This window comes from Bos indicus, chromosome 1, assembly GCF_029378745.1.
Source record: "Bos indicus isolate NIAB-ARS_2022 breed Sahiwal x Tharparkar chromosome 1, NIAB-ARS_B.indTharparkar_mat_pri_1.0, whole genome shotgun sequence".
In the NCBI taxonomy this organism is placed as follows: domain Eukaryota; kingdom Metazoa; phylum Chordata; class Mammalia; order Artiodactyla; family Bovidae; genus Bos; species Bos indicus.
This window is the reverse complement of record NC_091760.1, coordinates 119,235,086-119,259,993: the sequence shown is the minus strand read 5'-3', so window position 1 is coordinate 119,259,993 and position 24,908 is coordinate 119,235,086. Positions and strand designations below refer to the sequence as shown.

Sequence of the window (24,908 nt, the reverse complement as noted above, 5' to 3'; positions counted from 1 at the left end):
GCCCTGGGAGCTTGGAGTTTTAACCACTGGACCACCAGGGAAGGCCCCAGTACTCATTATCGTTAAAACATCATTTTATATCATATTACAAGGAATGTACCATGCTTTATTTAATCCTTTCCATAAAGTTTGATTTTCTGGGTATATCTAATTTTCCAGAATATTAAATAATGTTCAAATATATGTGTTTGCATAAAGTTTTATCTTGTATTCTTATTTATTTTCAGAGTGAAGTTTACTGAAGTTGGATTTATTTTATTTTATTTGATCAAAAAGGTATGAACATTTCTGAAGATCCTGACACATATAGCTTTGAAAAAAATTTTAAAAGGAAGGATGGCATTCCAGTGAGGACAGCAAACACCATCTGGAGGGAAAAAAACATCATTTGAAAATGACCCTCAAGTCCATTCAGAAGACATAGGTAGATGGCCATATCTTGATGAAGAAAAACATTCTTGTCCTTATTCAAATGATTCCAGGCTACAAAAAATAAAGAAAAACAAAGTGAGTAAACTTGACTTGATTAATGATCCATAATCCAGGTAGCAACTTAAACTTATAGTATATATTCTAAAGGTGATAGAACAGGAAAATATCTATTTGAAATTACTAGGAAAGGTATTAACCATTATATGTTGTTAAACAATATGCAAGATGTCTCATTCTTGATTTCTCTTTAGTCTGAACTTGCTGAATAGTTTTAGCAGTTTCAACATAATTAAATTAACTTTAATATTTTAGCAGATGAAACAGAAGTACTGTCATTTCAATAGGATAAAGACATATTTCCCTTCTTCAAAACCACTCACTAATAACTCGATAATAAAGAAAGATTATTATGAATAGCTGAATGTAGCAGCATTCAAAAGAGAAATTACTTCACTGGGATTAGGTTGTGAGCCTTCGACAATTTTATGAACAGGGACATTCTTAACGAATGGTCAGATTTCTTTGAGCTTTGAGTTATTTCTACATAGAAATGTTGCTCATTCAAAACATTTGAATGAGCAACATTTCACCATGGTACACAGAAGATGATTTTATAATTATTCCTTTGGTTCAGTCCATTTAGACAAGCCAACAGACACACTGGAATATAAGGAAAAATTGAGATATTAGAGGCTGAGTAAAGATGAGGGCAGTAGGAATGGAAGGAAAATGATGCAATTCCAAAAAGTCTTCCAGCAAGACACATTGAATCCTGGACAAAGGAGGAGGTACAGGTGCCAGGGGGGTCTGGTACCTGGATGATGACTGAATAGGTTCCACAGAGACTCTTGGACAACTGAATGACCACTCTGATGAGGCAGACAATCACTTGAAGTCCACTGAGAGCTATGAGAATAGAAAATAAGATGATGTTCCATTCCACTACGTGCGCGGGTTCCAGGCACTGAATCCATTCTCTGGAATCTGTAAGGAAACTGAGAGAGAAGAAGGAGTTGGTCAACATGACACATGGCCAAGCTTAAAGACTTGGTCCAAGGAAGAAGGATGTAAGTTTTCATACGTTTGGGAAATTAATATATATATTTAATACATAATATTATTCAATATTAATTTATCAAATTATTCAAATATAAATATTGAACATGTGGTATACACAGCACTGGGCTATGTTTATTGTGAACATGCTTGCCTCAGACAATTCTAATTCACTTAGCAGGCAAGATGCATACTGAAGAATTCAACAGCAATGAGAAGCTGCACATGTCAACACCAAGAGAGGCAGAGATTGACCATTTCCTAGGAACCTGAAGTTAGCCTGGGCTCTCAGGGACAGGGCTGAGCTAGCATTGGATATAAAATAACAGGTGGTAAAACAGCAAAGAGAAATGATGCTAGTTATTCCTATACTCTGTCCCAAAGCCCTTTATAACAGTGGTTCTTAAATTTGAGCATGCATGCATGCATGCTCAGTTATGTCCTACTCTTTGTGACCCCATGGAATGTATCCTGCCAGGCTCCTCTGTCTATGGGATTTCCCAGGCAAAAATACTGGAGTGGATGCCATTTCCTTCTCCAGGGGATCTTTCCAACCCAGGGACTGAACCCGAGTCTCTTGCGTCTCCCGCTTTACAGGCAGGTTCTTGCTGAGCCATTGGAAAAGCCCAAATTTGAGCATACATCAATTATCTGGAAGGCTTGTGAAAATGCAGATTCCTGGGCCCCAGCCCAGAACTTCAGATTCAGAAGGTCTGGATGGGACTGGAGACTTTGTGTTTCTAAGTTCTCAGGTGATGCTGCTGGTCTGGGGTCCACTGTATGTTCTGCAGCTTTTAAGAAAATTGAGCATATGAAGGGAAAATGCAAAAGACCCAGCAGTTTGATCCATCTAGCTAAGCACAGGATTCTGAGGATTAAACCACCTTCCTTTAAGATAATCTTAAAACCATGTTGAATTATCCTGACTGACTTTTGCCCACTTCCAGGTCAGTTATGGCCATTAGAATTTCTCCAAATGTAACACTCTCTTTGTTGAACTAAATTGAAATAAAAACAGATCGCTTCAAAAAAAAAAAAAAAATCCCCTGAAGAAAAACAATCAAGTTCGATTACAGGGTAGAGTTGTTTGTAAATATCTTGTTAATAGCAAGATGATTTTTTCCAAAGCAGCCATTCAGGCAACCTTGGTGCCAGCCAAGTGGCATGTAACTCTCCTTCTTCCCTTTCTTCATTTCCTTTTCTCTATGTTCTGGGACATTCAGAGGCACTCTTGAAAATTTCTTAATATTGCTAATGAATGTCTGAAGTGGTAAACAGTACTGAATATGGACTCAGAACTCCTGGATCTGTAGGATCTAGGGTTAGGAACTTTACCTCTTTGATCTGGACAATGGGTGTAAAATACCTAACCCTAGGATTATTGTGAATATTTGATGAGAAGAATGTAGAAATGCTTTGGAATCTATAAAGCATGATGCAGATGTAATTTCCTGTGATCATTTCCCAAGAGCCATTTCATACACCCTCCTAATCCTAGTTCAATCTCAGCCATCAGGAAAGATAATCACTTCAAGATCCTTTCTCTAGACTGTTCCCAGTCTATCCTTTGCACAGATCATCCAATACCTTAAAGGAAGACGACTTGCAAGATTTCTATTTTTATCCTAGGATATGGTTCTATTTATTTTCCTTGTATAAATAGAATGAGGCATGAGTACACTAGCAGGGTCTGGGAAGCAACAGAGAAGTTTGCCCTGATGTTCATTCTCTCCACAATCTCTATACACAGTTTAACACAGCATTTACTTCATTATGTTATAAATATATCCATAGCTTTGTCTGTGTATCTAGTTCCTCACTAAATGGTGTACTATGAGAAGACTGTAGTGATTTATCTATCTCTGAATGGGCACATCTAAGGCCTAAGGCAGTGCCTGGCACATTGCAAAGATCAACAAATGCTTGTTGAATGAGACTGATTCAGGATTCTCACTGGTCAGGATGCCAGAGGCTGAACCAATGGCTGAACTTGCCTGCCACTAGCAGATGGAAGACATCACATGGTAAAGAAGGTTATGCAAAGCCATGATTTTAATAATAAAACTTGGCATGTTGAGAGATTATTACATTTAATTTGTGCTTTACTTCTGTTTAATTTTCAATTGCGAGATGATTATTACCTCCAGTTTACAGAGTTTCGGAGATATCCAGACATTTGTCTAAGGCCATTCAGTTTGTAAGCAGGAGATGGGAAGACTTGAACCCAGAGTCACAAGCATAGAAGCGCTGTGCTCCAAGGGAAATGTACATTCTCAGGCTGTCATCTCAGCAGAATGTTCTCTTAGGTTTGTGTGAGTTTCTAGAGGGAAGTGAACCTGTGTGATTTATTTTTGATTCTCTAGCACCTAATCCAAGGCCTGGACATAGTAGGTGCTTAATAAATATTTGTTGAATAAATGTACATATGAATAGCTAGGCTGGGGGGAGCTTCCCTCGTGGTCCTAAGACTCCAAGCTCCTAATTCAGGGGGCCCATTTGTGATGCCACATGCCACGATGAAGATCAAGAATCCTGCGAGGCGCAACTAAGACCTGGCACAACCAAAAAATACATAAAATAAAAATACATATTAAAAAAAGAACTGATTTGGGCAACTTTCACATTGAAATTGGAGCCTTATTTGGTTTGATGGTGGGGAAAACTTTAAGGGTTGACGGCATAAAAAATGAATCTTTGTACCCAGTGAGACTTTCTACATTAGGGCCCCCTTTCCTAGCCCCTTCAGTCCCAAAGGAGTGTCTCCTTCAAGTGTTCAGAAAAAACCTGAAATAATTTTCTAGGTTCTCAGACCTGAAGGAGAGCTCTGCTCACAGCATGTGGAGTCTTGAGGAAGCTTTAGAATAAAAGCAGCTATGGGCACAGAAGCAGTTGTGCTGTCCAGCAGGATGAGGTGAGTATGTAAGGCCTGAAATGGATGTGAGCTTTGTTTTCCTTTTTAAAATATTTATTTATCTACTTTTATTTTTGGCTGCACTGGCTCAGTAGTTGGTCAGTTAGTTGCCCCAGGGCATATGGGATCTTGGGCTTCCCAGATAGCACAGTGGTAAAGAATCCACCTGCCAATGCAGGAGATGCAGGAAACCTGGGTTTGATCCCTGGATCAGGAAGATACACTGGAGAAGGGCATGGCAACACACTCCAGTATTCTTGACTGGAGAATCTCATGGACAGAGGAGACTGGTGGGCATGAGATTGCACAGAATCAGACATGACTCAGGATGTACCCATGTGGGCTCTTAGTTCCTAGACCAGGCATCCAACCTATGTCCTCTGCATTGAAAGTTCAGTTCAGTCGCTCAGTTGTGCCCAACTCCTGTCCATCACCAACTTCTGGATCTTGTTCAAACTCATGTCCATCAAGTCAGTGATGCCATCCAATCATCTCATCCTCTGTTGTCCCCTTCTCCTCCTGACTTCAATCTTTCCCAGCATCATGGTCTTTTCCAATGAGTCAGTTCTTTGCATCAGGTGGCAAAAATATTGGAGTTTCAGCTTCTGCATCAGTCCTTCCAATGAATATTCAGGACTGATTTCCTTTAGGATCAACTGATTTGATCTCCTTGCAGTCCAAGGGACTCTCAAGAGTCTTCTCCAACAACACAGTTCAAAAGTATCAATTCTTTAGCACTCAGCTTTCTTTTTGGCCCATCTGTCATATCCATACATGACTACTGGAAAAACCATAGCTTTGACTAGACAGACCTTTGTCAGCAAAGTAATGTCTCTGCTTTTTAATATGCTGTCTAGGTTGGTCATAGCTTTTCTTCCAAGGAGCAAGCATCTTTTAATTTCATGGCTGCAGTGCTTTTGGAGCCCAAGAAAATAAAGTCTGTCACTGTTTGCATTGTTTCTCCATCTGTTTGCCATAAAGTGCTGGGACCAGATACCATGATCTTCATTTTATGAATGTTGAGTTTTAAGCCTTCTTTCACTTCTTTCACTTTCAAGAACTAAAGAGGCTCTTTAGTTCTTGCCATTGGAAGGCTCTTCCTGCATTGGCAGGTGGATTCTTAATCACTAGACCACCAGGGCAGTCCCATGAATGAGACTGAACAATAGAGCCAGTCATGGGGAATTGAGAAGAAGGTGTAACTTCCCCAAGGAAAGGTACAGACCCTCCTTCATTTATTCTGTTAGAATTCTGAGCACAGAATGAGACAGGGAGAGATTCAGTGGATCTCTCCCTGTATCTCTGTCCAGGCCCTTCTTCTCGAGCTGAAGGGCCTATAAGTCCAGTACAATGCCAGTATGAGGCATTCCGTAATCCAGGCTTGGGTCCCTCAGCACCTGACTGAACTACCAGCCTTCAGAGCAAGGCCACCCGTTGGAGTCTTCTTTGCGACACACTCAGTAAGCTCCTGGCTGCTTCCACAAACTCTTGCACCTACTCTGTCCTTGGATCTCAGACCACACTTCGCTGCCCATTCTGCCTGGTTCTATCTCTGTGTGGCTCCTGATGGTTTGGCTCCAGATGGCACTATTTGAGGGCACTGTGATGCTATCCCAGCCAAGCCATTTTACATCTGTAAGAGTCTACATGTCCAATGTGCTTTGGCCACAAAACGAGACTGATTTCTCAGAACAACTTAGATCCCCAAAGCTCCAGCAATTGCCAGACCACAATAACCATGAAGTTGTTCTGCAGTAGAGTAGAAACATGGCTTTCATCTGGAAATGCTAATGACAGCCTCAACATGCTGTCATGCATGTGGGATTAAAAGACTGGAGGAAAAAAAATATATATAAACAATGACTATGTCGGAACAAATTGGTCAGAATATCAGTAAACTATTAAGAAAATTCTGGACTAAGGTAGATGCACAGAACCACAAAGTGATCACGAAAAGTGAGTATGAGCATGAAGTCAGGTGTTTCTGACTTTCAGATATCCTCCCAAATCAGAGAATTATTCCTTACCGTCCTGCAGTGCCTTCAAAGGCATACTCCCAGCCATCAAGAGTACGGCAATACGGACCTTGAAGAAGGCCCAGAGCAGATATGACCAGGCAGTATCCAGAGAAAGCAATTCCAAGAGCAGAAAAGATCATCGACAGCACTGTCTAAATTAAACATAGAAGGAGGTTAGTGCCATAGAATGAGATAAGAGGATATTGTAAGCAAATAATCAGGTAGGTAACCTTCCCCTACTCATCCAAGCCTACTGAAGTCTGTGCAATACCCATGTCCACAGAAAAATAGAAACATTCAATCCAAACCCACTTGACCTGAAAAATAAGTTTTTAAATGATTTTTTTCCTTGGCATGTCACAGAGAAAATTAATTTCTTCCTTTTTTTTTCCTGGAAGTTTGATATCAAAATAATGATAAACTCATATATGAATACAATTAAGGGATGTGTATCAATCAATCTATACTTTGTTATTGAAGATGTTATTTTCTAGGTAGGGTGGATTCTCTAAGAATCAAAAGTTATGATCCTTGTATTTCTCTTAAGATCATAATTGAATATCTTCACATACAGGAATGTGCAGGGAAATATCAGGTGTTAGCCTATATGGTCATGTTTATACTCAAGTGAGAATGGATTGATGAGGAGCAGGGTGTTTTCATTTGAGTAGAAAGAATGAGCAGTGTTTACTGATAGATCTATACAAGCTAAGTTGTGAGATTAAGTAGATTGGTCTGATCTAAAAGGGAATTCCACATCTCTACAAATGACCTAATTTTGTTTCTTTTTATGGCTGAGTAATATTCCATATATAAAACAGATAGCTAGTGGGAATGTGCTATAAAGCACAGGGAGCTCAGCTTGGTACTCAGTGATGACCTAGAGGGTGGGATGGGGGTGCTGAGGGGGGCTCAAGAAGGAGGGGATATATGTATATATATATACAGCTCATTCACTTCATTGTATAGCAGAAACCAACACAACATTATAAAGCAATTATACTCCAGTAAAAAGAATAAGAAGGAATTCCTGCAGAGGAGTAGAGGGGAGTTTATGAAGACCAAATGGGCGTGGTGCTGATACTGAGAAAACAGGGTCAATAGGACATGATCCAGCTTATAAAGTAAATGCAGCTTAGGAGATCCAGGCAAAAGATGCCTTGGATGCTGGATCAAGGAGATCAGACATCATCCTTCTGGGCAAGTGGCTTCTCTCCTCCCACAACCTTTCATTAAAAAATTTTCAAGTTTACACAGATGTTGAAAATATACTACCCTTTACTTGGACTCACCTCTTGTGACATCTACCATTTTTGCTTGCTCTTCCTCCCTTCTTCTCTCTATGTATATGTACATCTATACACACATCAATTTAAAAATACATTTATTACATTTTTGTTGCTTAACCATTTGAAAATAGCTTGCAGGTATTGAGATATCTCATCCCTAAACACCAGTACTTATCTTCCAAGAAGAAATATATTCTATTACTCTGCAATTGGTTTTCACTTTTTTGTACAGGAGCCAATGAAGGTTTATGCACAAGGCTACATCTCTTTAATTTCCTTTAATCTATACTATTCATACTGACTTTTTTTCTTTTAGGATATTCAATTATTTTTTAAGAGTCCCAGCCAGTTTTCTTGTAGAAAGTCTCACATCTAAGAATTTTCTGATTGTTTCTCACAACTGGACTTGAATGAAACGTTTTGGCAAGAACACTTGATCTGTGTGTGTCCATTATGAGCTTCTCACTGCTACTGATGATGCTAAATTTGATCTCTTGATTAAAGTGGTGTCCTTTGGATCTATAAATGGATATTTTCTACTTTTCAATTAGAAAGTAATTTGTAAGCTAATACTTCGATACTGTCATATCTTATTCCCAAAAGACATTTCAGTGGATGGATTTGGCATCTACTGATCCTCATACTGGAAGAAGCACAAGCTGGAATCAAGATTGCCAGGAGAAATATCAATAACCTCAGATATGCAGATGACACCACCCTTATGGCAGAAAGTGAAGAGGAACTAAAAAGCCTCTTGATGAGAGTGAAAGAGGAGAGTGAAAAGTTGGCTTAAAGCTCAACATTCAGAAAACGAAGATCATGGCATCTGGTTCCATCACTTAATGGGAAATAGATGGGGAAACATTGGAAACAGTGTCAGACTTTATTTTGGGGGGCTCCAAAATCACTGCAGATGGTGACTGCAGCCATGAAATTAAAAGACGCTTACTCCTTGGAAGGAAAGTTATGACCAACCTAGATAGCATATTGAAAAGCAGAGACATTACTTTGCCAACAAACGTCCATCTAGTTAAGGCTATGGTTTTCCCAGTGGTCATGTATGGATGTGAGAGTTGGACTGTGAAGAAGGCTGAGGGCCGAAGAATTGATGCTTTTGAATTGTGGTGCTGGAGAAGACTCTTGAGAGTCCCTTGGACTGCAAGGAGATCCAACCAGTCCATTCTAAAGGAGATCAGCCCTCGGATTTCTTTGGAAGGACTGATGCTAAAGCTGGAACTCCAGTACTCTGGCCACCTCATGCAAAGAGTTGACTCATTGGAAAAGACTCTGATGCTGGGAGGGATTGGGGGCAGGAGGAAAAAGGGACGACAGAGGATGAGATGGCTGGATGGCATCACCGACTCGATGGACATGAGTTTGAGTGAACTCCGGGAGATGGTGATGGACAGGGAGACCTGGCGTGCTGTGATTCATGGGGTCACAAAGAGTCAGACACGACTGAGCAACTGAACTGAACTGATCCTCATACTCACTGATCGCCACTTATCACAATCAGTGGTTGTATTATGTGCTGTGCTTCATCGCTCCGTTGTGTCTGACTCTTTGTGACCCCATGGACTATAGCCCGCCAGGCTTCTTTGTCCATGGGGAATTTTCCAGGCAAGAATTCTGGAGTGGGTTGCCATGCCCTCCTCCAGGGGACCTTACCAACCCAGGAATCAAACCCAGGTCTCCCGCATTGCAGACAGATTCTTTATCATCTGAGCCACCAGGGAAGCCCAATGCTGCTTTCTAATTCTATCATTTTTCCTCATTTGTAAGTTATCATTTTTCTGCACAGAAGAACTTCTATTTCTTGTTTCTCTTCTCTGCCTCTCTCTTTCTGCTTTATTGTGGACTCATGGATTTTCTAATTCATTGTTATAACTCATAATTGTTATTATTTTAGGTGCTCATATGGCCCAAATATGACCAGTGGGAACATCCCTTCAAGTCAATCCCTGTGCCCTTGGACATATGTCTGTCATTCTTGAGCCTATCCTTGCTTTCTGGCACAAGGTATCCCTAGACCTGGAACTAGTAAAGAATCCACCTGCCAATACAGGAGATGTGAGTTTGATCCCTGGGTTTGGAAGATTCCCTGGAAAAGGGAATGGCTATGCACTCCAGTATTCTTGCCTGGAGAATCCCATGGACAGAGGAACCTGGTGGGCTATAGATTATGGGGTCACAAAGAGTCAGACACAACTGAAGTAACTTACAATGTAGACCTGGAATAGCCCTTTTCCCAACAAGACATAGGATTAGCTTTTGGGCAACAAAGTGACATGAGCCAATAAATTATTTTGGAAACTTCTTATAACAAGGGTAGCCTAACAACCAGAAGTGAGTGAGCCCCAAAGAAGAATTCCAAGTAGAGAAAACTTCAAGTTGTGTTGACAAAGACATGCACTGGATGGAAAGAGACATTAAAGAAGCAATGAGTAGCTAGAAATGGGCTGAAAAAAATTCTAAAGTTTGGGACTTGAATGAAAAGGAGACAAAACTGGGATGCCAAGAAATGTAGTTTGGTTAGGGAGAAAATTTAATTTAGTTTTTAAAATGTTGATTTCAAGTGAGAGTAGGATGGCCAAACAAAAACATGCAGAAGCCAGTTGATAAATTCAAAAGCTGAGATAATTAAAAATGAGAAGAAAAAACCTGTGATTTGTGGAACAAAATTATCTCAAATTATATGTCTTTGTTTAGAATTATTTAGATGTTAGATGAATGTAACATTGATATCAATAACCTCAGATATGCAGATGACACGACCCTTATGGCAGAAAGCGAAGAACTTAAGAGCCTTTTGATGAAAGTGAAAGAGGAAAGTGAAAAAGTTGGCTTGAAGCTCAACATTCAGAAAACAAAGATCATGGCATCCGGTCCCATCACTTCATGGCAAATAGATGGGGAAACAGTGGCTGACTTTATTTTTTTGGGCTCCCAAATCACTGCAGATGGTGATTGCAGCCATGAAATTAAAAGACGCTTACTCCTTGGAAGGAAAGTAATGACCAACTTAGACAGCATATTAAAAAGCAGAGACATTACTTTGCCAACAAAGGTCCGTCTAGTCAAGGCTATGGTTTTTCCAGTAGTCGTGTATAGATGTGAGAGTTGGACTATAAAGAAAGCTGAGCACTGAAGAACTGATGCTTTTGAACTGTGGTGTTGGAGAAGACTCTTGAGAGTCTCTTGGACTGCAAGGAGATCCAACCAGTCCATGCTAAAGGAGATCAGTCCTGAGTGTTCATTGGAAGGACTGATGTTGAAGCTGAAACTCCAATCCTTTGGCCACCTGATGTGAAGAGCTGACTCATTTGAAAAGACCCTAATGCTGGGAAAGATTGAGGGCAGGAAGAGAAGGGGATGACAGAGGATGAGGCGTTTGGATAGCATCACCGACTCAATGGACATGAGTTTGGGTAAAGTCCGGGAGTGATGGACAGGGAGGCCTGGCATGCTGCGGTCCATGGGGTCTCACAGTCGGACACGACTGAATGACTGAACTGAACTGAACATTGATACATGATAATTATGGAAAATTAGAAAGAAGCATTTTAAAAATGAAAGAAAGAAAAAACAATTATGCTTTGTTTTCCTATTTGATATTAGTGATCTCCTTGGTGGCTTCACATAGGATGAAAGCTCTTTTAAATTATGTTTCTCATATTGATTACAATAGAGTTTTGCCACCTCATAGGATGAAATAAATAGTTATTTTTTCAGTAGATTTCTGTTATACTTTGTAAAAAATATTACCTATTCATCAAAGCCATCTTTGAAAAAGGAAGAAGGATGTTTTCAAAAGACTGAGTTCTTTATTTACCAAACGTAGCCTTAAGCAGTTTGCTAAAAGGATAAGTGGAGAATTTTCTTATTTGGGGAAGTTGCAGCCATAGCATAATACATATATATGTATACATATATAGATTACACTCTAATGAGAGGATACAATTGGACAATCAAACAAAGTAGCTTCAAAATAAAGTGGGAATAAGACTCTCTGAGTCACAGTTTCATTTTCTATAAAAATGTAGATGATGCAGATAGTTAGAGCACCCTAGGTTTGGTTCAAAAATTAAAGCATAGAAAAAATTATTTGAAAAGTGAACAATATAATCAAAATATTATCGATTATTTCAAGTGCTCTTATCTGGCCAAGATTTGTTTTCCAAAGATAATGACCCACAGAATGTTGGCAGAAAATGACACTCCACAGAGGAAATGATAGCAACCAAGAAGTTCATGGGGTTCAAGTCATGGTGCTCCAGTATATGGCATCTTGGCATATTAATATCTTAAGCTGAAGGAGTCTGAGGAAACGGCAGAAGCAGGAAGTTCACTCTATCTGACCTCCCCCACCTTTCCACCCTTCTTCCTTGAAACGGGTCATAAAACTCCCATGTGAAAAGTACCCTAACTGCACCAGGAGGAAGGAAGACATTCCTACCACCAGACTGGAAATTTGGGGCCAAGAAATCTGTGTAAACCTTGTTAAACTAAACCTTACCTTCCAAGCTACTTTTTCACCATTTAGTACTCCTAGCCCAAACCCCTCTGACTTGCCAATTCTTTGCAAGTTAATTGTTGTTTCTTTGTCTAAAAGGTACAGAAGCTTCCTACTCTGCTCTTATCTTTGGATCTTCATTCTTTTGTGTAGACGCCTGTGGAAGTCTCACCAAAACACGGATATATTCTATAAAATCTGTATGCTTTTCTCAACTTGTCTTTGTCAGTTTAATTTTCAGACCTAGTTAGGGACCCTAAAAATGTGGAGGAAAACTTCATTTTCTTTCTTACAGTTTCTGTCACCACCATGGAGTGCCATTTCCTGAGGACACCCTGCTCAATTCTGAGGTTGCAGTCAGAGACCCTAGACCTCTGACATAAGCTGGCAGAAGAATTCTTGCTGAGTTAGTTTCTTAACTCTCTAAGAAACTGGGTGGGCCAGTTGGACAAAGGTGATAAAGATCCATTCCTTTCCAGATTCAGACTGGCAGGAGAAAAGCATTTGTAAGAATTAGTTTTTGAGATTGTGACTCTGATTACAATTTGGTTTGGGGGTACTCAATGGTTATTTTTAAAAAATATTTATTTTTATTTATTTATTTAGCCATGCTGGGTATTAGTTGTGGCACACAGGATCCTTGCTCTTCATTGCAGGATGTGGGATCTAGTTCCCCGACCAGGGATGAAACCCAGGCTCCCTGCATTGGGACCTCAAAGTCTTAGCCACTGTACTAACAGGGAAGTCCCTGAATTGGTTATTGATCCTTTCCCTCCCAAAAATGGGTATTGCTTTCCTGATTGTCTCTTGTTTTGTGTCCTCAAAACTTGGCTTGGCTTTCTGCCCATCAGGGCATGCAAATGTCAGTTCTTGCTTTAGCAGACAGCCAAACGTCAGATTGTAAGCCCTGTAAGGATGACTATACAGAAATGTGGTTGTGCCCCATTTGTGGCTAGCATCCTCCCAACTGCTCTTTGGAGAGATTGTCTGAATCTTTTTTCTTTTGGCTATTGTATAGTCAGGCCCCTCAAGATGGCCGCTCTTTTGCTGTCTGTACATATCCTGTTCAACCAGTGCCTGCTTCACTTACACCTTACTCACAAGACTGACCCTCCTATATACTTGCCTCAGGCCTCAGTTAATGATTGTTCTTATTAAAGGACCAGTGAGAGGTGTGCCCTTCTGATGGTTTCCCTGGTAACTAATGAGCCAACTGAAGTAAATTCACTATAGCTGGCAATCTCCCCCCACCACCACCCCAGGGAGTGAAGACTGCCACCATACCCTGCCTGCCATCCACTGCACGTGGATGGGGGTGGGGGTTGTCACTCCAGGACCTTGCTTCAAGTGTGTAAGGGCTCCCATCCATTAAATCTCTAATGTCTCAGTTGCTGACTCCAGGAGCTTTCATCTGTCTTGAAGCTTGAAAGCCTGTGGGGTGTAGCCCAACAGCTATCTTTGGAAGAGGTTTTGGATCTTAATAAGGCTGTATCTCTTATACCCTATTTAGGGACATCTTTTGTGCCCATGGGCTTCCCTGGTGGCTCAGATGATAAAGAAATCTGCCTGCAATGCTTGAGACTGGGGTTCAATCCCTGGGTTGGAAAGATCCCCTGGACAAGGGAATGGTTACCCACTGCAGTATTCTGACCTGGAGAATTCCATGGACTGAGGATCCTGGCAGGCGATAATTCATGGAGTCCAAAGAGTCAGACACGACTGAGCAACTTTCACAATTGTGCCCATGGTTAAGTGCTAATTTTGAGTCACTTGATAAGTATACCTTTGGTTTAAATACTTGAAACACTTTTTAAAGAGTTGTATGGTTAGAAGTTGGCTGAATTGGAGGTTGATATTCAGAGACTGATAGAAACCTTTTAAAAAAAGCTTTCTCTCCTAAGTGACAATAACACTCTACTCACAGGAAAAGAAAACATGCGGAAGGCTTTGTAGAATGATTTATGAAAATGTTCCAAACACACACAGATCTAAATCTAGAACATGGAGATATTTCCATTTGCATCATAGCTGGAAATCTTCTCCCCGATGTAAGGAAACAGCTTGAGGATAATGTAGTCTAATGGGCACGTCAGCCTCTTGCCGTCATTCAGGCTACAAATCAGTTCTTAAAGGAATGAAAATACAATTGTCTGTCTTACAAATTGAGTCTTTACAAAACCAGAAATGCAGCTGTAAAAGCAAAATTTCACCAAACTACCAATCCCCAAACCTCTTCTAACACAAAATGTTGGAAGAAATTATAAAAAATAAGAAACAATTATAAAAGACATTATAAAAGATTGGAAACAGAACAGTTCTGCACTTAAGAAAAAGAAGAAAAAATTTAAGCAGGGTTACCCCAGTCCTCTGATAATAGACAAATCATTTGAGCTTGTTAGTGAACATGTCTTGTGCCACATTGAAAAACTGTATTAATATTATGAGGAAATGTATTCTTCCAGAAATTATGAAATAATATGATATATTCATAAACTTTCCAATCAATAGAATGTTGATATGTAACAGTTCATAATTGCTTACTTCTTAGTTTACACTAGAAATGAAAATTTCTAAAGGTTAAGAATTCTGATTAACATATATAATTAAAGTTCGGTTCAGTCACTCAGTTGGGTCTGACTCTTTGCGACCTCATGGACTGCCGCACACCAGGCTTCCCTGTCCATCACCAACTCCCAGAGCCTACTCAGTCAAAGTTACTAGAAGTAATTAAGGAATGACTCTGTATGGAAGGAAAGTAAGATGTGCTTTTGATTAAAGGTATGAGCTATAGAGATGAGTTTTTATTAAGGGAAAAGAGTAATTCCAAATAAAATAATTGGTTGTTTCAGAAAGCGGAAGAGGAGAAAAAAGGACAAATTGGCTGAATATAGAGTTGAAAAAAGAGAGAGGAAATTGTATGCTGTCAGTCTGGCTTTAACATGAAAAGTTGTTGTTTCACTAATCATGTCTGACTGTTTGCAACCCCACGAACTGTAGCCCACAAGGCTCCCCTGTCCATGGGATTTCCCAGGCAAGAATACTGAAGTGGGTTGCCATTTCCTTCTCCAAAGGGTCTTCCCAAGCCAGAGATCAGAAACCTGTGTCTCCTGCTTGGCAAACAGATTCTTCACCAGTGAGCCACCTAGGAAGCCCTCAATGTCAAAAGCACATGGATGAAAAGCTAGAATGGGGTCTTATCACAAATTTTATTGGACTGTTGGTATCCTCTTGATAAGAAATCATGAAAGGTGTTTAACCTCTTGTGTAATCTACCCAGAAGCAAAGATTTTGTGTTTTATCAAAATAATTTCCGGGGCTTCATGTTGTTTTTACCACATCTTTGATTATTTAAGACAATAGAGTCTTCATTACTTAGAGTCAAAGGTTTTTGCTTATTTGTCTATTCTGTCTTACAATTATGTAACTTTCTGTATTTACCTTTGAAACTGTTTATCTTTAGTGAAATGGATCACAAGTATTGTTTCACAGTTACTTGTGATCCTGTTAATGTTTGATATTTTTGACAAAGTTACCCCCAAATCAAATTCTAAAGTCTTTTTGACCTCCAACTAAATTTGGGATTTTCCAGAGGACCAGTGAAACATCTCTGTAATATTTTCTCTTTCCTTAAAAAGAGAGAGAGAAGGAGAGGGAGAGAATAATTAGGTTTACTTGATATATTAAATTACATGGAAAGCTTTGTCAAATAAGAAGTGAATTTTAGCCTTTTTAGGTTATATTTGTAGGGTGCATGTTACTAATATAAATGTTCCACAAATTATATGGCATTCCTAGAAAAGTATGTCCTAATATAATGTGTGTGTGTGTGCTCTGTCACGTCTGACTCTTTGTGATCCCGTGGACTCTAGCCTGTCAGGCTCCTCTCTCCATGGGATTTCCCAGGTAAGAATACTACAGTGGATAACCATTTCCTCCTCCAAGGGATCTTCCAAACCCAAGGATCAAACCTGAATCTCCTGCATTGCCAGGCGTCTTCTTATACCACCAGTGCTGCCTGGGAAGCCCCAGTATAATGTTAACAGTCATAATTCTAGTTATTATCTTAAAATGTTGTAAGTCTCAGAAGTAATCAAAGTTTATTGTCTTTTGTATTATATTAAACTCTCATTAGGGCTTCCCTGATGGCTCAATGGGTAAAGAATTCATCTGCAATGCAGGAGACACAGGAGACGTGGGCTCAATCCTTGGCCAGAAAGAGTCCCTGAAGGAGAAAATGAGAACCCTCTCCAGTATTCTTGCCTGAAAAGTTCCACGGAAGGAGGAGCCTGGTGGGCTACAGGCCAAAGGGTCCCAAAGAGTCGGACATGACTAACTAAGCACACAAAAACTCTCATTAAGTCTTTAACCTCGGCCATCTTAAAGTCTTTTGTCATTAACAGAGAGTCATTGTTTTATTCTGATGCTTTTGCAGAAGTATTTATTTTCAAGGAGATTCATAGAAAGAATGCTAACAGGTACAGGTTTGTGATAACTTTAACAGCATATCACTGAACTGAGTAAAACTTTCCAAAACTCTTACAGAGAAACTGATGGATTCATAAAATGGTTAACACAAGATCATGCAGGAGAAAAATTAAGTACATGGAACTGATGAGTTACAATTCTTTATTACTTTCTCTTTAAAACACTGCTGGTTCCTTAGTGTTTTGCTTTCCATATTTAAGGAAACTGTTTTCTCTTTTCTTTTCAGCTATCTATATCTTAGAGCAATTTTGTAAAGTATACCTTTATGAACAAAGATGAAATAATTACTTTATCTTCCTACCTGATCCCTCCAAAATTTGAAAACTCTTAGTGATTATTTTTATTTTTCTGGCAATATAATTATTTGCATAAGTTCAATAAGAATCTGCTCTTCTTTAACATGACACAATTGGAAAAATTGGTTATATTACCAAGGCTTTGACTAGAATGTCGTATTTGAGAATATGCATGGAATTATATACGACCAGACAACTTTAAGGAACTAAGGTTGACTTTATGGAGCCAATGAAGTCCCTTGGAAAAAGTGGCCTGGTACCTTGCTTACAGGATTCCCAGCGGCTTTACCAGGTGGGTAATGAAAGTCACTTCCTGGCAGGTGCAGAAATCTCAGGATATTTGGGGGACCTAAAGAAGAAAGAAATTAACTGAAATCTAAGGGAATTTTACATAAAGTCTGATGGCAATCCTTGGCTTGTCTTTCTAGCCTGGGGAGAGGATTAGAAAAGTCTCATCTGAGATTCCTTATGAAAAGTTCCAGCAAAGAGGACATTAAAAGAGTCTATATGGTCATCACTATTCTTGCTGAACTTATGTAAATAATCAGGCCAAGTTTAATGCAACTAGATTTATTTCATAAATGAATTAGTCTTTGGCTATTTCTGGTAGAAATGAGGGTTATTGTATAGGAAAAAATATGGAAAATCATTGGAAAATCATAACACACTTTGTGGATATCAGATTCTAGTCTTATTCATTGTCTTAGGATCCACTGGACTGGATCCTAAATTCTTTTAGTTTCTTTCAATATCTGGCTACAATTCCCCAGATTAATGTTTCCAATTTTTCTTCCACCCTTCTGACTTGGAATCATTAAGAACTAAAACTTCCCCTTTTCTGAAACTGGACAAGCTAAAGCTAGGCAACTTGATATAAATGTTAGAGAAAACACCACCATAGCTCATGTTAGACAATCTGTTCCTGTTGCTGTGTGAGCCTTTCAGAAAGTTCAGCAGAACACCTGATGACTTTTCCAGAGACATTCAAGCTACGAAGCAGAAAACTCGGTTAGATTACCTTTCCCTGCTCTCACTCCATCTGACTTAGAGTTTCAACAACTAGAAGACTTCTCAGTTAGAAACCTTCTCAACTAGCCACTCTCGGGACTCAAAACCTGAGTTTATAGTTCATTCTAGCTGTTAACTTTTTGCTTGTTTGCTTTCATGCGAATGTCCAGGACTGAGAGACTGATTCATTGGGTTATTGGACAATGTATGCCCTCATTTTCTGGACTGTGAAACTTCTTCAGGGAAGTTTCAGACAGAAGAAGAATGGGATTGAGGGCACACTACCCCAAAATATGGCACCTTGGCACATTAATATCTTAAGCTGAAGGAGTTTGAGGAAACCACAGAAGCAGAATGTTCACTCTGACCTCCCCTACCCTCTCACCCCTCTTCCCCATAAAACACCCAGGTGAGAGGTACCATCCCTGAACCAGGAGGAAACAAGACATTCTTACAGAGTCTGAAATTTGGGGTCAAGAAATCTGTATTAATAAACGTTTCTTTTCCTAGTTACTTCTTCACCTTTCTCTATCCTAACTCAAATCTCTCTGTCTTAGTCATTCTTCACAATTTTATTACTTCTTTGTCTAAAACGTTTAGAAGCTTGGTGTTCTAGTCATGCATTCGGGTCTTCATTCTCTTACGAAAATCACCATATACATGTAAAAATTCAACATAGTTTGTATGCTTTTCTCATGTTAATATGTCATCAGTTTAATTCTCATACCCAACCAGGGATTTTAAGAGGGTTGAGGAAAACTTCTTTCTCCTCTACAAAATAAATCTTGGCTGACCTAAATTTGCACTCCAGAGCTTCAGAAGTCACAAACTGGTGCAGGCCCAAATCTGGCCTGCACAGTGTATTTAAACGAGAATTAATTGCCAACATTTTATAATTGTAAAGTGTTACTTAAAAACTCCGTATTTCCACTTCCTATTGAAAGCTGAGAATTATATGGCTACCAATATAGTGGTAGCCATTGGTTGGATCTGAGTAGCGGTTCCCTCTCCTCCTTAAATAGAAAATTTTCTCTAATGTCTACAGCCTCACATATTTCATTGCTATCAAATATTTGGCATCTGGGAGTACATCAGCTGGGATCCCTATTCTAGATCATGCTTTGAAAGAACCAAGCAGGGAATCCAAGGAATTCTTTCTCCCTTCCTCCTGCTCTTCTCACTGAGACGCCAGTTGTCTCATGCAATGTCAATTATAAGACAGTATCAAAATGCTACAATATTTCTAGCATCACTTTGTGCTGGAAATGCTAATAGTGAGTTAAGGCAAACTGAACACATGGATTTTTTTTTAAATACTTAATGGTATAAACATTTATTTTCTAGAAATTTCCTGAGTATCGTAAGTTAAAATTTACTTGAATCCATTGTTTCACCTAAACAATTTTGAAAACTTTTCTGTAGTATCACACCAGCAATTACTGAGGGCTGTTTGAGTCAATTGCTTAAAAAAAATAGACACACAGAGGGAACATATTTCAATCTTCTAACTCTTCCCCCACAAGAGGCACAGTGGTAAATTACACAACTAATTCAATCTTTCAAAAGCAACAGTCAAGGAAAGCAAGCCACACAATCCTGGCTGCACATTTAAATTTGATTGCACCTGGAACCAACCAAGTCAGGGTCTCTGGGGGTGGGATTCTAAGACCAAGCTCCCAGATCATTGTAGTGCACAGCCATTGTGTAGAACCACCGTTGCAAAGAATGCCTCCAAGACCTCTGGTAAAGCTCCTCCTAGTTAGTGAATCATATTCTCTTTGAGTCACAAGTGACTCATCTGTAAAACAGGAATAGCAATAATATAATTCACTGAGTAAATGTGAACCCACTGTGAAGTGTTATGCAAATATGAATAAGTGATAATGATCATGAGGAAGGGAAGTTGGATAATGATGGAAATACAGGAGCCCAACACCTCAAGGAGATCAGCCCTGGGATTTCTTTGGAAGGAATGATGCTAAAGCTAAACTCCAGTACTTTGGCCACCTCATGCTAAGAGTTGACTCATTGGAAAGGACTCTGATGCTGGGAGGGATTGGGGGCAGGAGGAGAAGGGGACAATAGAGGATTTGATGGCTGGATGGCATCACTGACTCGATGGACGTGAGTCTGAGTGAACTCCAGGAGTTGGTGATGGACAGGGAGGCCTGGCGTGGTGGGATTCATGGTGCCGCAGAGTTGGACACGACTGAGCGACTGAACTGAACACCTACTTGTTGAGCATAAGCTTAGAAAATGTGGTTGTATTATTCTCTCTTGATTCTATTTTAATTATTTTTAAAGTTCCAATTTGAAAATGTACATAATATATACAGGGATAAATCTCACACTACTTGGAAGGAACTAGACACAGAAGATGAATTTTCTGTGATTCCATTTATATAGAATACAAACTAATCTATAATGATAAAAAGCAGATCAAAGATTAATCTTTTGGGAATGGTGGAAATGTTCCATCTCTTGACTATGATGGTAGTTTCATGCGTGGAGTTCACTGTCAAAACTCATGGAATTTTGCACTTTTAATTGAAGCCATTTCTTGTTTGTCGGACTTCCCTGTGGCTCAGAAGGTAAAGCGTCTGCCTACAGTGCGGGAGACCTGGGTTCTATCCCTGGGTCAGGAAGATCCTCTGGAGAAGGAAATGGCACCCCACTCCAGTACTCTTGCCTGGAAAAATCCCATGGACGGAGGAGTGCAGTAGGCTACAGTCCATGGGGTCGAAAAGAGTCAGACACAACTGAGCGACTTCACTTCACTTCACTGTTTGTAAATTAGCTTCTGTAAACTTGATAAGGGAAAAAATAGACTCACAGAAACCCAGTTAGGAAGAGGTAGTATTATATTCTAACTTCATGTATCTTTAAATCTTTAATTTCTAGAAGAATATAAGCAGAACAAAAGTGGAGGAAAACTGTAAGCAAAATGGAAGAGAATTTTTGTGAAAGTAAACTCTTGGACTCTGAAATGAAAGGATCACGGAAAGGGTACGATAGTGCCAGTATTTTCGTGTTTCTGAGTGAGAGGAAAGAAAGCCAGAGCCCACTCAACCATCCTCAAAATACTATTTGCTCTTACCATGTATTTTTTGCTGCAGTTTTCACTCTGGCAACACTTATAGTTGTTGTCATTCTCCAATACAAGAAGAACTGCTGCTACTACAAGCATCTATTGTAAGGAAGAGAAACAATATAAGAAATGAAATACTAGTTTGCATTCAAGCTCATAACCAGAACTCGGTGTTTCAGAGCATAGACTCTGGGATCTCGTAGATCTGGGTTCAAATCCCAGCTCTTCCTCTTAATAGCTGTGTAAACTTGAGAGTCCTTTCCTATAAAATGGTGCTGAGAACTCACCTCTTTAGGTTATTATAAGGTATTGCATGTAAAATCTTGAATAGAGTACTTGATTTATAACCAGTGACTGATAAATATTAGCTATTATTATCATGGTTATAAACTATGAAAGGCTAATGATTGGCCTGCCCTGGTAGTCTAATGGTTGGGAATCTGTCTGCCAATGAAGGGAACACGGGTTTTATCCTGGCTTTAGCAAGATTCCACATCACCCAGGACAACTAAGGCCATGGGTCTCAACGTGAGAAGCCATTACTATGAGAAGCCTATGCACTGCAACAGGAGAGTATCCCCCACTTGCCACAAGTAGAGAAAGCATGCTCGTAGCAAGGAAGACCCAGCACAGTAAAAAATAAATAACTAACATTTTTAAAATAAATAAATAAAAATTTAAAGAAATAATGATTAAGTAGGAATAAATAGTATAGACATGAGATGACCATTCTCTGTAGCAAACCTACACTTCTTACTGACTCGGTTGTAGAACAAAGGAAAACCATCCTCCAGACCTTGGCATTTTCCATCCTCTTTCCACTTTCTGCCCTCTGAGAAGGCAGGTGAAAGGTATGGTTAATCTGAAACTAAATCTCTTAATCCAGAGGCAAGTACATTCAGATCATCTCAGATTCAAATTTTCCAATGTATTTTGCCTGTATCAACAAACCGGGAGAACTCAGTGTATTCTACTTCCCTCTCTTGATATCTTAGGCAAAAGATTTAAGTTCTGGAAAGAACATGGATTTCTTTATGTTACAGTTGTTGGTCTGGCGAAGTATGAGTTGTGAATTGTTTCTGGCAAATTCTCCACCTACCCTTTTCTCCTACTGTTCAGTACTGAGTCCTGCAGTGGAGTTAGACCATTGTTATTTTACTGCTTGGAGTGAGCATTCCCAGTTTCCAAATTCCTTCAGCCCATCATTTATTTACCTATGTATTTAATTATTTATCTATATTCCTCTCTTTTCTCCTAAAAGGATTTGCTCTTGAAAGAGTATTTTAAGAAGTCCTAAACAGTAAAAAATAGAGAATAAGTTCTTTTCACAGTTTTAAATTTTACATGGACTATAAGCAAAAGTTAGTCCTACATTCCCCTCCTTTCAACACTGCTAGTTATCACCGTTTCAAAGAGATTCTGGTTTAACTTTCATAATGCCTTGCAAATCTCCTGTTTATTACAATTATATATTGAGAGAAAGAATGTCAAGATAAGACACAGTAAACTAGGTGCCGAAATCAGCTTCATTACAATACTGTTAGAAATAATTAAACCTAAACCCTAGAGCCCTGTGTCAAAGGAGAAACACAGGCAAGTTCTGTGTTGAAAGAGAAACTGCTTTCTCTTTTTGTTGTAAAGTATAACTGCAGTACAGAGGGCTCAAGAATAATGGAGGAAAACTACCAAAAATTCTACTACTTTCTCATGTTTTGACTATTTACTCCCACATGTGTGTATTTTACATAGCTGCAACCATAATGTATTAACAGTTTTGTTATATCTGTTTTCCTTAACACAAAATAATATGTCCATGTTGTTACATGGTCATAATCATAACCTTCACCAGTTATGAAATTAATAGACCATAATTTATTTGGCCATGTCTATACTATGATGCTTCTAGCTTTATGCTATTATAAATAATGCTGACGGGCTACAGTCCGTTGGGTTGAGGAGAGTCGGACACAGTTGAGGAAGTGACTGAGCACACGCATGCAAATAGTACTGCCACAAACATCTGTGTATACATTTCTTTCCTTATTTTGGATTATTTCCTCAGAATGAATTCTCCGATTTAGGATCACTGAGTCAAAACACATAAGCATTTTCATAGGTCTTAATATATCATATCAAAAATTTCTCCCAAAGGGTTACATTTATTTATAGTATCACCATCAACATCGATTATATACCTAGCATATAGCATGTGCAGTAGCACTGGGTATTAATAATTCAAAGTTTATTAATTTAATGTGAAAGCGGTAACTAAATGAAACCATTTTTCAACATAGCTGTTCAAATATTACAAAATTAAACACCCACAAAAGTGTAGAGATAGACTACAGTGGATTTTCTTTTCTGCTATTATTAGTGTAGGAAAGTTACAGCACACATGTGGGAGTTTTTAGAAATGATACAACCAGGAAAAATGTCTTTTCCTCTGAATTGCCAACATGATTTTTTATCAGTTTGTTTTTAAACAGCACAAAGTCATCAGGAAAACGTTCATTCGTGGATTTTTACTGTAGATACCTTGATTTAGTTTTCAAAAACACCACTATCATTAGGGGTATAATGTCAGACAATTTAATAATGGTATGGTCCATCCTTCAGTCAGTATTAATAATCACGATAGTCACTGGCTGCCTACATGTCAGTCTCTATCCTGGGCACTTCGTACATGAGATTTTATTTAATCCCCACAATTTCCCTCAAAAATAAATGTCATCATTCACATTCTTCAAATGAGGACACAGAGGCCCAAAGACACTGAGTAGCTTGCTTTAAAGTCTCATGATACAAATCACAGAGCTTAGGCTGAAACTCAAATTTGTCTGAATCTTCAAGTTTATGCCTTTTCTATTGTCTTAATACCCCTCCAAGCTAGAGAAATCCTGAGTGTAAATAGAAAATCCATTCTGGAAAAGGGCAATGCTACTGGAGATTCAATAGCATAAGTTCACATACAACTTTCATGAGGACATAATGTTGTGTCCACAGCTTTCATAAGGACATAATATTTCTACGTCCCATCAACTTTTAATAGGACTAACTTCCTGCATTGCTGAAGCTATATAAATAAGCAGTTTATTGAATACAAAGCTACCCTCCAAGTCCTCACTGACTTCCTGCCTTTTTATCCCCTTCCATCTTCCAAATCCCAAACCCAGGACTTGTAGAATGATTTTTCCATGATTCATCATTTTCACTAGGAACAAGTCAATTCTTAGTAAAAACTCCCCTTCGGCAATCCCAAGTTCTCCAAAGTTACACTTACCATGATACCTGAGAAACAGATTCCTTCAAAATACCAGACGTAGTTGGTGAGTTTATTGCTGGATGCATAGGAAGCTTGCCCATTGGGGAAATACAATAATATGTTCACAATTATACTCCAAAGTGCAAGAGGAATCAGCAAACTACTCAGGCAGCTTCCACATTTCCGAGACCCCATTTTACCCTGCTCAGAACCTGCAGGAGATTTCAAGAGTGTAGAATTACATCAAGCCTGTTTTTTGTTTTGTTTTCCCCCATACCTGTCTTTTTTTTTTCTTTCTCGAGATTACCTACCACTTTCTGGGTCAGAGCCCTTCAGTTCATATTCATGAGGAGCCAGGACTCGGACAGAAATGCAGCCCAGGATCTTGTCGATGTGGAAATAGTGGTTTACTGTTTGGAGAACAATAGACAAAGATCAACTGGCTGAAGAGCTGAGCTGGTCTTCATCCTGTGCCAAAGGAATGCGATGCTTTTACCGCTTTTTAAAATAAGTCATTTTCCTCTGAGTTAGAGCACTCAAGACGGAACCC

The 24,908-nt window shown here is 39.2% G+C and overlaps 1 protein-coding gene across 1 annotated transcript; it reads right to left on the bottom strand.

Annotated features, from left to right (window-relative positions):
- Window positions 1-244: 244 nt before the first annotated feature.
- TM4SF18 (transmembrane 4 L six family member 18) lies at window positions 245-24,908 on the bottom strand. Its single transcript, XM_019961034.2, has 6 exons — window positions 24,670-24,908; window positions 24,377-24,570; window positions 21,106-21,195; window positions 6,427-6,569; window positions 1,247-1,427; window positions 245-483 (listed from the first exon to the last, which is right to left on the bottom strand). Exons 2-6 carry the CDS (start codon window positions 24,551-24,553, stop codon window positions 469-471), a joined length of 606 nt encoding a protein of 201 aa, XP_019816593.1. The 5' UTR covers window positions 24,554-24,570; window positions 24,670-24,908; the 3' UTR covers window positions 245-468.

Excerpts from the sequence above, each read along its gene's own strand:
- TM4SF18 (XM_019961034.2), bottom strand. The coding sequence starts at position 24,553 with ATGGGGTCTCGGAAATGTGGAAGCTGCCTGAGTAGTTTGCTGATTCCT. Across the intron at positions 21,196-24,376 it reads TCTGTTTCTCAGGTATCATG|ATGCTTGTAGTAGCAGCAGT; the intron begins GTAAGTGTAACT and ends TCCTTACAATAG. Across the intron at positions 1,428-6,426 it reads TTTGAAGGCACTGCAGGACG|TTTCCTTACAGATTCCAGAG; the intron begins GTAAGGAATAAT and ends CTTCTCTCTCAG.